General features: G+C 39.0%; 1 protein-coding gene and 1 long non-coding RNA gene across 3 annotated transcripts in view; one reads left to right on the top strand and one right to left on the bottom strand.

The window, feature by feature from the left end:
* Positions 1 to 1,689: 1,689 nt before the first annotated feature.
* The window catches only part of chd8 (chromodomain helicase DNA binding protein 8), a 31,823-nt gene continuing 21,232 nt past the window's right edge, over positions 1,690 to 12,280 (top strand). The window contains exons 1-16 of one of the 2 annotated variants that reach the window (XM_087239874.1): positions 1,690 to 1,768; positions 2,450 to 2,627; positions 3,413 to 4,449; positions 4,855 to 5,127; positions 5,212 to 5,328; positions 5,886 to 6,364; positions 6,454 to 6,565; positions 6,706 to 6,909; positions 7,082 to 7,150; positions 7,259 to 7,314; positions 7,400 to 7,517; positions 7,907 to 7,990; positions 8,247 to 8,384; positions 8,516 to 8,637; positions 9,746 to 9,989; positions 11,981 to 12,157. In XM_087239874.1, coding sequence (XP_087096000.1) covers positions 3,508 to 4,449; positions 4,855 to 5,127; positions 5,212 to 5,328; positions 5,886 to 6,364; positions 6,454 to 6,565; positions 6,706 to 6,909; positions 7,082 to 7,150; positions 7,259 to 7,314; positions 7,400 to 7,517; positions 7,907 to 7,990; positions 8,247 to 8,384; positions 8,516 to 8,637; positions 9,746 to 9,989; positions 11,981 to 12,157 — 3,135 coding nt within the window. In that variant the 5' untranslated portion in view covers positions 1,690 to 1,768; positions 2,450 to 2,627; positions 3,413 to 3,507. 2 annotated transcript variants of the gene reach the window in all.
* On the bottom strand, positions 7,082 to 11,984 carry LOC147846433 (uncharacterized). The gene is made up of 2 exons (XR_015478758.1): positions 10,971 to 11,984; positions 7,082 to 10,798 (listed from the first exon to the last, which is right to left on the bottom strand). It is a non-coding gene; the product is annotated as an uncharacterized LOC147846433 (long non-coding RNA).

Raw genomic sequence — 12,280 nt, 5'->3', positions numbered from 1 at the left:
ATTTATTTTCCATAAAGCCTGTTTGTTATGATTTCACATTACATAATTTATGTCAACATGTCATTTATCATTCATTTGCCCATCCAGTGCATAGTGCAAATTTAGTTATTGCTTCATATATGTATTATTTAGTTAGGTAATGCCTATAATATAAATATTTCTGACAAATTTTAGTATAGAGCCAGATCAGTATCAAAAATAAAATTTTTAGAAAATATAATTCATACGTCCACAACACAGTTTACATTTACAAAATCCAATTCGTCAATTTAAAACACGATTCAAAAATACATAAATCATATTTGTAAATGCAAAACACCATTCAAAAGTACACAAATCAAATTCGTAAATTCAAAGCACCATTCAAAAAATACACAAATTATATTCATAAATTGAAAACACAATTCGTAAATACACAAATCAGATTTATTAATTCAAAACACAATTTGTAAATACACAATGCCAATTCGTATATTCAAAACACCAATTAAAAATTAATTGGTAGGAATTACCTTCCATACTGGAAGGGTATCCACTACATAAAACATGTGCTGGATAGGTTGGCGGTTCATTCTCCTGTGGTGACCCCTGATTAATAGAGGGACTAAGCTGAAAAGAAGACGAATAAATGAAGGAAGAAATGTATTTGTGAATAATTTCCTGTTTTAAAATGTGGAAGTACTGTTTGTTTTATGCATCAGCTGTATTTTGAAGCCATACTTTTTTTATTTAACAGCGAGAACCACAATGGAAACAAGCCCACGGCTTAATTGTGTTTTATCCTGGACAGTTTTTATTTAGTTATTATTATTATTATTTTATTTTTATATAGTTTTGGGATACTTATACAGCTTAACTAAAATCTGTCAAATAAAAATTTAATTCAATTAAAGAAAAAACAATTCATAAATTCAAAACACGATTCATAATTTACACAAATCCAATTATTTGGTGAAAATGTTTATGATTTTCCACTTGTGAATTTATGAACTGTGTGTTGTATTTATTAATTGTGTTCTGGATTCAAAAATTGGACTTTGTAAATGTGTATTGTACTGCGCATGTAAAAACTTCATTTTGTAAATATTATTGTTTTTGAGACTGATCTGGCTCCATATTTCAGCAGCATTTTGCTTTTCGCTGGCATTTCATTTATACCTCTATTTACAATGTTTTCTAAATAGCAAAACCAAAAAAAGTCTAACAAAACAGCCCCAAAACTGTCGCCTAAATTTATGAAGACATTTGTGTTCATAAACGACCTTTTCATTTAACACAATGCATCAATGTTTCATTTATTATCATCAAGCTTCATTTGGATACATAGCAAAAAAACTAACAAAAGCTCTGTCAAAAAATTATATTTGCTCAACGTTTAAATGATTCGATATTATTTTTCCCTAAATAGCAATAAAAATAACTGAATCATCGCCATTTAATTCTAAGCAGCGAGCATCTCAAAACCCGGCGATAACAAGTAGGCCGCATTTAGCGCATCCTCAACCTAACTACCTGTACGACCGATACCCATTAATGTCTCCCGCCCTGTAATTCCGCACACCGGATTGATAGACAACTCGTTCCACCAATGAGACGTTTGTCTTTTGACAGCCCCTCTGCCAACCGACCAATCAGCGTACAGCAGATGAGATCGGGGCAGCGCGTTCGACCTAGCGCTGGCAAGAAGTTAGTTCCTGCTCTACGCTGGCCGTTTCCTGTAATCGTACAGTGTTGTGAGACGGAGAAAGCCATGTGTGTCGATGCAAAGGTAAATTTAGCACCCCGAAATTATTGCTGGGAAAGTTAGGGCAGTGGATGGCAGCGTTATTATGGCATATTTTAGTAGAAAATATGCCCTAGCCAAGTCGAAACAGCTTTGCGGCCTTGTCCATGTCTGTTCGTAGTCGGGCTATGGTTTTTGTAGCACGTTGCCTTTGGTTTGGTCCGGTTTGTTGATGAGAGAGATTGAAAGAGAGTCCGAATGAGAGACTGTGAGATGTATTATGAATGATGGAGGCTTACTTATACACTTCAAATCGACCGTCAGAGAACAACAAAACGATCGAGCACTTATTTAGCATTTATAGCAGTAGGATTCGCCATTGTGAACATTGATGGGGTTTGTCGAGTGTCTGGTTTAGGACTGTTGTTCCACATTGATGGCAAGGCAAGGAAGACAGAACTGCTTTCTGTGATGTAAACGTCAAATATACGATTTGTAGATGATTTTGAAAAATAATGATTGGCAGAAAATACATATTTGCTCGTTTTCACTTTTTAAAACAACGTTGCGATGCATGCTAAGTGAGATACAAGTCAGTCAGACATGATGCCATGCGAAGTGATGGCAATGCCATTTAGCAGGATACAGCAACTGTGCCATTTGAATGTTTCAATTTAATACAATTCAATGTTTTTAATCTTTTTCATGGGTTCTTATCTTCTCCAGGGCATCAGTACACACATATATATTGATGGATCTCTTAGTGTTCAGTCCAACCAGAGAACCGAAAAGTAACTCCAGAGAGTAGGAGAGGATAGAGGGGAGGAAGAGAGAGAGGCAGAAAGAGGGTGAACTGGTGGACTCTCTCTTTTCCTATTCCTCACTCCCTAATCACTGATTTCAGGTAAGTTTACCTGCTGTACTGGATACTTATTCATATGTAATGGTTAAAGTGTTATAATATGTATGTAAATATGAGCTTGATGAAGGTGCTTGCAAAATGTATGGGTTTTAAAAATTTTAGTCTTTTCATGTTTCTTTGACAAAAACATCTGTCATTCAAAACAAAAAGATTTTATTTGTAAGCATGTTTAAAAGCGGTTTATGTTGTTTTGCAGTTTTCTATTATATTGTTTAACATTTTAATTGTCATGGAAGCTGGCATGAAATTAAAACGCCAACCAACCAGCTGTCTGTCAAATGCTTAAAACTAAATAAAACTATGTATCTTATAAGTATTCTTACCTGCCATGCGGAAGGGGGGTATCACAGTGGGAAGCACTGTCACCTCACAGCAAGAAGGTCGCCGGTTTGATCCCCGTTTTTGTGTGGGTTTTCTCTGGGTGCTCTGGTTTCCCCCAGTCCAAAGACATGCGCTATGGGTGACTTGGAGAGAGAGAGAGAGAGAGAGAGAGAGAGAGCGAGAGAGAGAGAGTGTGAGAGTGAGTGTATGGGTGTTTCCAAGTGATGGGTTGCAGCTGAAAAGTATGTATAAAACATATTCTAGATAAGTTGGCGGTTCAATCCGCTGTGGCAACCCCTGATTAGTTAAGGGACTAAGCTGAAAAGAAAATCAATGTATCATATAAATATATCTATTAAAAAAGTTTTGGGGGTTATTTTGTATATACTGATGCATAAATGTAACAATAATATAATAAATATATTGTTTTATTTTTAATTTGGCAGCACACCTGCAGGATCCTTTCGGACTTGTTGGATGTTTTTGTACCGACACTGGATATCACTCTTTCTTTGCTTTTTTTCACAAACTTTTTGACAAGATGGCAGACCCTATTATGGACCTCTTTGATGACACACCACTGTTCAATTTGGACTCCCTGCCGGAGGATGCGTTCTCCCAGGGTTCCTCAGACCCAGTAGAGGAGGCGCTGAAGTTGGCACTAGGCCAAGTAGACCCTCCTACAGACCCCATACCTGACCCTGGTGTTCCTATTCTGAGTGACGTGGTCACAGATCCAGCTCTAATCCCAACTCCTGTCTCTGTTCCACTGCAAAACCTTCAAACTCAGCAGCTCAGCCAGATCCCCCATGAGGTCTCTGTTGCCTCTGCTCCCATTTCCATTCAGCCCTCCCTCTCGGTGGCCAGTAACAGCAGTGGTGCTGCAACAGTCTTGCTGAGCTCTTCTCTTGGTGTACCTGTGTCAGGGGCTCAAGTCACCCCTCAGCAGCAGACTCAGCAAATCACTGCTGTTACGCAACAGGCAGCGGGACAGCACGCCCCAAAAATTGTCATTCTGAAAGGCCCGCAGGGTCAGACTCAAGTGCTGCAGGGTGTCACAGGAGCCACGGGCTCTCCAGGGAAAGTCACCCTCGCTAGAGTTCTGACAGGGACCCCTCTTAGGCCCGGCATGGCAGTTGTTTCTGGAGGGACGGTATTAAATGCGACATCTCCTGCGCAGGGGCAGGTCAAAGTTGGCACTGGAGTACAAAGGCTGGTTCAAACTGCAAATGGCCCAATGAAACAGGTGTTACTGACCTCAGTGCCCCAGACGCAATCGCAGGTGCAGACACAGCCTGTCCAGGTGCAAATACCTGTGCAGACACAGCTGCAGTCACCATCGCAGCCGCAACAGCTTCAGGCGCAGATCCAGGCTCAGACACAGGTGGCATTACAAACACAAGCCCAAACGCAGACTCCTACATCTCCGGCAGCAGCGGGCATCCGACCTCAAAGTGTCACACTTTCTGCAGTACCACAGCAGGTCAGATTTTAACTTGAACTATCATCATACAGACTAAAACCTGAATAAACCACTCTAATAAATGATGTAAACAACTTTTAAAACCACTTTAATAAATTATAGGGAAAATCTGATATTTAACATCTGATATCTGACACTTACATTTTTGCTTTAACTATTCAATCTAAGTATTCAATCTAAAGTAAAGTGCAAAAATAAAGGTGCATGAAAAGCTATATAGACATTTTATATTAACAAAAAATAAAAGCACAACAGAATATATAAACAGAACACTTAAGAATAACACCTAATGTCAAATATTGATAAACTGTTAAAGTGTCTCAATGGTAAATGAACACTGTTCGCATTGCTCTATTTAGTTTTTTCCCCCGCTGTCAGAGACCTAAAAGCTTCTTTCTTTTTCAGGGGGAAGCAAAGAGGATCACTCTGGTGCTACAGCAGCCCTCACAAGGTGGAGCTGCCCAAGCTGGGACGGTGACAGTAGGGGGAACTGCAGGGTCGGGTCAGCAAGGCCAGCAGCCCAGGCTGGTGTTGGGCTCTCTGCCAGGGAAGTTAGTCCTGCAGGGAGGCCAGCTGGCAGCACTCGCCCAAGCCAAGGCAGGTCAAACGGGTGCACAGCCAAAAGTGCTCACTATTCAGCTGCAGGTTCAACAGCAGCCCAACCAACAGGGAGCCAAGGTGAGCGAAAGGACAGGGTTGGGTGTTGGAAGATTGGCTTTTTCTTGTATCTCGCTGGTGACTTGAAGCTTTTTCTTGCAATAGTTTCAGTTGGTTTCTGGGGCAGCAAATGCTGGTGGCAGTCCTCAGGTGGTGCAGATTTCTCAAGGCCAAGGAGGACAAAGACTAGCAGTGCCCCTTAAACTACTGCTGCAGCCACAGGTAGAACATTTTTTCAAATCTCTTTCATAGTTCTGTGAACTTTCTCGGGTGTTGAAATAATGCTAATGTTTTCTCTCTTGGAGACTAATACATAAAGTGTAATAAAACCTAATAAATCTTTTATTATCAGTTCAGCTGTCAAAATTTAATTTTTTTGTAAGCTGTATGATGTAAAAACAAAAATGGATAATTGACAGTCGCTGTAGCACGTCATACATGAGTGCTTTTGTTTATTTACATTTTCAGATTGCATTAGGCAACCTTGATCTTTGCTCTGTTAGAATTTTTAAGAGTGACTTTCATTGATATATTTAGTGTTTTGAAACTACAGGTTTAAACTCCAATGTATTTACAGCATCAGAAGTAGTTTGAGCAGATATTAAATTCTTATAAAGCACCTGAACTACAGTGAGCTGTTAATTAGCATACCTTTTACACTGTTAGAGTCAACCATTGTCTTATAGTTACCTAGTGCTCTTTACACACCCTTTCATATTAACAAGTACAGAGCTATCTATCTGGAATAATGGAATAAAAGTCGTTTCTATTTTCTGCAGTCAAACACTGTTTCCAGCGCTGGTGGAGCTGTCTCTGTGGTTAAAGTTATCAATACCTCAGCTGCTGGCTCGACGTCTGGCACCACCACTACAGCTGCATCTTCCGGGGTACGCTTGGCAAAGATCCAGGAGCCCGTACGGAGAGTGGAAACGCTTTGCAAGCAAGAGAAAGCAAATCGCATTGTTGCTGAGGCCATCGCACGGGCCAAAGCCAGGGGTGAAAGGAACATCCCACGAGTGCTCAACCAGGATGAACTACCTGCCGGACAAACCTCAGCAGACCTAGAGGGCGCAGGAGGTGCTACCGGAGCCAAGAAGAAAGGAGGAGGAGGAGTAGGAGGTGGTGGAGGTGGAAGCAAGAAGAAAAGCCCAAGTGCAGGAGGAGCGAAAATGGTGGTGGGAGGAGATAAGAAATCCAAGGCAAAAACTCCAGTTATACCTGGTGGAGGCAGTAAAAGCAAATCTAAGACTAAGCTCAAGTAAGTTATGATTCCATTCTCCCAGTTTGATGAGAGTTTGACTCACTGATATATTAGTTTGTTTCTTACTCTTGATCTCTTCTCCACAGCACCATCACTCTAGTGGGTAAGAAAAGGAAAAGAAACCCGTCTTCTGATCACTCAGACGTAGATCTCAGCCCGCCTGTTTCGCCCCGCACACTGGAGGAAGAAATGTCACAGGTGTTACTTGCTTGCACATTTGCTTATTAGTGACTTACAGGAGCCATTGTAGGTACTGTGTGGCAGAATCTTGTAGGGCAATTGAAGAAAACACAAACCTCATTTATTAACTCTGCTCTTTGATTTTGTCCTTCCAACAGAAGAGACGTTCAAACCGGCAAGTGAAGCGGAAGAAGTACACTGAGGATTTGGACATTAAGATCACAGATGATGAAGATGAATTGGATGCAGATGTTGATGTGACCACAACTCCTATGCCCGCAGTAGGGCATGTCCAGCCTTTGGGAGCAGAGCTCCCCCCGGAGCTGGATGGGGATGGTCTTCCAAGCATGCAGTTTTTTGTGGTATGGAAGTACACTAGTCATAGCAATATCAATTGCAATTACAATTTTTCTCCAGTCATAAAATTTCCACTGCTTGCACACATAAACAAATGAATGTGTCAGTATGTGTATAACTTTGGTATGCCCGTCAACCTTTTCCTTATTTGTGTGGGTGTGTGTTTTGTGGTTTCAGGAGAACCCAAGTGAGGAGGATGCTGCTATTGTGGATAAAATATTGTCTATGCGGGTGACCAAAAAGGAGGCAAGTGTCCGTCTCATGCTTTGTTCTCATTCAAAAATATCTTGGCAAATCTTGCGCTTGTTTATACTGACTAAACCATTGTTTTGTTATTTTCTTGTCTTGATGTAGGTGTGTCCAGGGCAGTATACTAATGTAGAGGAGTTTTTTGTCAAATATAAAAACTAGTAAGTATTTGCCATTTCCCTTCTTTTTTTTTGCAGGAGTAAATGTATCTCTTATATGGTATATCCTTTATCATTTTTTATATAGTTCGTACATGCACTGTGAATGGGCCAGTCTTGAGCAGCTGGAAAGAGACAAGAGGATCCATCAGAAGCTTAAGAGATTCAAGACGAAACAGGCACAAATGAGGAACCTGTTCCAAGAGGTAAGGCCTTGTGTACTTAAAAATAAGGCAACTCTGTTTTCTAATATAGAGAAACCGAGTGATTTTTGAGGGATGTAAACAAAAACAATGGTTCCAGCGTATTTCCTGTTTTACATTTTTATTATCTATAGCTTCCGAAAATCCAAAAAGAGCCACGTATTGATAAATAATGCTATGATAGCTGTTTTAATTTTAAGTTACGATTGAATTGCCTCTTGTTATAGCCATGAGATAGTTTGATAACAAGCATAAAATGTTCAATGACATGACCATATTAAAATGGTCTATTTTGTTGGTAGTTTTTGGTTGTTATTTTTTTCCAAGTGGCTTTGGCAGATCTTACTTAATGGATTCTTGTGGACTATGTATATGTGGTGTGTCTGCTTCAGGATGAGGAACCTTTCAATCCAGATTATGTGGAAGTTGATCGTATTTTGGACGAGTCACATAGTGTTGATAAAGACAACGGGGAGGTAGGCATTTATCAACCACAGACTCAGTTTTCAATTGTGAAACTGCTTAATTATAAACATATAATGCACAAGTTTAATTATTCATTATAAAGAATAATTTATTTCTTGTATTAAAATATATTGTTCTACTGTACGTTGCCAGCAAAAGTGTGTGTGGATGTTTGTTTTGTGCTATAACGTTTTACATCACATTTTATTTCAACTGCACACAAGCAACAAAAGCACAGATTCTGAATTCTATTTTTCCTTTTTACAGCCAGTTGTGTACTACCTGGTGAAGTGGTGCTCTCTACCCTATGAAGATGCTACTTGGGAGCTGAAGGAGGATGTTGATGAAGGCAAAGTGGAAGAATTCAGGAAGATTGAAAGCCGCCAACCACGACTCAAGAGAACTGTGAGATACTGTTTTGTCTGGCTCTTTCTCTCTTCTCACTGGATCATTTTTATCCTGCCTGTATTTTTTGGTTTTCATTAAGAAACAGACGAAACCGTATGAATTATTAACAAGTCTTGCTCTTCCATCAGCCTCGGCCTGCTGCAAGTGCCTGGAAAAAGCTAGATGAGTCCACCGAGTATAAGAATGGGAACCAGCTCAGAGAATACCAGCTTGAGGGAGTCAACTGGCTGCTCTTTAACTGGTACAACAGGTAAATATATAGCTTATTCAACTTTTATTTGTCCACCCTTTACAATTGAGGGCATCCACACCTTTAAAGTTTCCTTTTGCATTAAAGGTCCTTTGAAGTTAAAATAATGTTTTTAGATAATAGTATGACTGTTAGTTTTAAGAATACCATACTTGTATCATCATATCATTAATATCGTACGCCTCATACTTTAGTTTCTCTTCAAATCTTCTGACCAATCATTAGCTCTCGACTCCTATTCAACATGCTTGTCATTTGATGCGATCGATCTCAACCACTGACACCGGCAGAGCTGTGCTTAAAACAAAATGCTGTTGGCTGTTTTTTATATAAACAGGAGGAACTACTATGTCCTGTCATAATTCATTTGAGATAACGTCAAGTTTAAATGCACAGTTCAGAGCACTTCACAGGACCCATAAGTTGTGATTTTACAGAAGGTTAAGCTTTTCAGCTTTGAGGCTTCGTTAAACTTCTGTAATCCTAGTTGACAAAATAAAAGCATTTTTACATTTTCAAGCGTTCTCTTCCAGGAGATTGAATCAAAAATATTGATGATTCATTTCCTCTGCTCAGGGGTGCATAAAATGCTCTCTAGAGTGAGATTGTTCCCTCCTTCTCAATTATAAATACCACCTGCCACTGATCCAGCATTACAACAGTGAGCAGACAGTTGCCTGGCGATACACACCATAAGTAAATAATTTGACAGCCTACTATTTGGACACAACAACGGCCTCCTGGTAATTCTAGTGGGTGTCCTTATCAAAACAGTCACCCTGGGTTCCTTGTTTGAATTATGGCCTTACTCAAATAACTGATGCTGGCACATTTTTCTTATTACCATCTGAATCTGGCTGGACTGCAGGAGTAGGTGAAGATGTTGATGAGAATTCGCTGCAATTTATTATGAAGTCACCTAAATGATTCTGTCCATGATTCAATTTAGGCCTGTTGTTAAATAAATTTTGTGGAGTCAGTAGTGGTTAATAAAGGGCAGATAATGAAAGGATTTGCAAAACAGCAGGCTACAAGTGTATGAGAAGAATGATGTTTCTCTTTTTCAAATCTTACACGGTCTGTTTTGTATTCGTGACTTCCCACACAGGCAAAACTGCATCCTAGCGGATGAAATGGGTCTGGGGAAGACAATTCAGTCCATTGCCCTGCTGTCAGAGATGTTTTCTGCGGGGGTCCAGAGCCCGTTCATGATCATTGCCCCTCTGTCCACGATCACAAACTGGGAAAGAGAGTTTTCGAACTGGACTGATATGAATGCTATTGTTTATCACGGCAGTCTGGCTAGTAGACAGATGATCCAGCAGTATGAAATGTACTGCAAAGATGACAAGGTTGGTGTATGAATTTTTTCTTTATTCGATTCGTTTGATGGCTACAGCAAACAAAAATCTCTTGGAGAAAAGATCTTGGGAATGTTTTAAAGTATTTTTAAGGAATATTCAAAGGAATATTCAAACCTGTAGATTTTGACTTTGATTTTGAAAACAGGGACTTTAATTGCTACAAGGTTGCATTTTCTTTTTTGTTTGTTCCTCTTTTACATGGCAACATTTTAAAGCATGTAAAAAGAATTAATGGTAAATGTTTGTACATACATTTTGCTTTCCTCTACATTGTCTTTTAAGATGGAGATGTTTTATTGGGGTCAATAAAAAGGTTTTTACTGTTCATTCCTGTTTTACCTGTAAAAATATAATTTAAAATGTTATATACAATGGAAACCAGTGCCTCATTCATGCAATTCTCAAGTTTAGAGTAGTTAACACTTTAATGGCCTGTTTCCACTAAGTAGTACGGTATGGGTTGGTATGCTTTTATGGCTGTTTCTTCCACTGTCAAAAGGTACCTGAAAGCAAATCGTACCGTACCACTTTTTGGGTATCCTTTCCAAAGGCTACCTAGCACAACAAAAGGGTACCAAAAGGCGGAACTGAATGTTATTGGTTCAAAGAGATGCGTCACTATCGCTTGTACAAACCAGGAGAACGAAAACAAAGGAAGCGCCATTTTTAAAATACACAGCCAAGGGATTACTTCGTGATAATATATACATATAATAACGAGCCATGGTCGACCCAAGCTCAAACAAACCTTGTCGTCGACTTGATGAACAGCCACAAAGCCAAAAAGATAAACCATGCTGTTGTTTATGAGGCTGTCTAAAGTGCGAGTGGTTTCACTTTCCCCAAAGATCTTGCAGTGCTCACTGCACATCTTTATTTGAAATAATGAACTTCTTGAGCTGATGATGATAACGTGTGCGTGATTATTAAAGTGCTTCTGACATCCGATCCTTTCAGAAACAGAAAAACGCGAGAGTGAAGCACGTAAAAGCAAGAAGTCTGAAAAAAGCATCAAATGATTCTTTCAGCAACCTAAAACATGAATACACTGCCTTGTTTAACTATTATCATCACCTTTTGGACTATTATGAACTCCGAATTATGGAATTACTCTCTAACAGAGCCTACATGTGCTGGTAAAGATTATAGACACAGATGAGAGGTTTGCACTGACTGGGGGCTATGTTGCGTGTTGTTTTAAACCAAATAAGGACTAAATGTATGCTGTGTGTAGTTTTTTTTGTAATTGATAATATATTGGAGACTGTAACAGTCTGTATGTGTTCATATATGCTGCATTTATTTATTTATTTTATGCAATTGTGGACGTTGCAGAAGTTGCTATTTTGCACATTGATCAATGATCTGCTGTTATAATCAAATCATGTTCATCGAACAATTGCTTCTCATATGATATGTGAATGACCCATACAGCTTTACTTTGACATTTCCTCAAGCAAGAATAACGTAGACTGAAACTTTGTCGTACACCACTCCCACCAGAGGGGTATCCGAACCGACCCACTTAGTGGAAACGTGCATTAGATGATGTCCTCTCTTTAAGTATCATACCCTGTTTCTTTTATTTAACATTTCTTTAAATTAATTATGAATTATGATACTTGTTAATTCATTGGCCTTATCCAAACTTTTGTTTTAGGGCACGTCCAGGTGTGATTGCTGTGTTCATATATTAACAAACCAAACTAAGGGGGGGAAAAGCCCAGCAGATTCTGAAAGTTGAAGTACAAAAGTGTCTAAAACTCAATAAAAATAAAATAAACCTGAATGGAAAAAAAAAATCAAAACACACAAAGAAAACTTTAAATGAAAACATAATATAAAAATCTAAAAGTTACAGAAGTAATGTGGTAATAAAACAAAGCTAACACTGCTGAGCACAAGTTATACAAGTTCCTTTTATTTTCATTGCTCTATTCTAACTTCCCCTATTTCCACCCCCATTTTGTTTCTTTTAGGGACACTTGATACCAGGGGCCTATAAGTTTGACGCTCTGATCACAACCTTTGAGATGATTCTATCAGACTGCCCAGAGCTGAGGGAGATTTCCTGGCGCTGTGTAGTTATTGATGAAGCTCACCGTTTGAAGAACAGAAACTGCAAACTCCTCGACAGTCTCAAGATGCTTGAAATTGTGAGTTGTTAACATCTTTTTTTATTTTTAGCTTTTACTTAAAAATAACTGAACACATTAATGTTTTGGTTACTAAAAGAAGAAATCATGATTATTCAAATTGACCACTCTTTCTTTGAAAAA

The sequence above is a fragment of the Danio rerio genome, chromosome 2 (genome assembly GCF_052040795.2).
Source record: "Danio rerio strain M-AB ecotype USA chromosome 2, GRCz13ab, whole genome shotgun sequence".
NCBI classification, from domain to species: domain Eukaryota; kingdom Metazoa; phylum Chordata; class Actinopteri; order Cypriniformes; family Danionidae; genus Danio; species Danio rerio.
The sequence above is the reverse complement of the archived record's forward strand: the minus strand, read 5'-3'. Positions and strand labels throughout refer to the sequence as shown.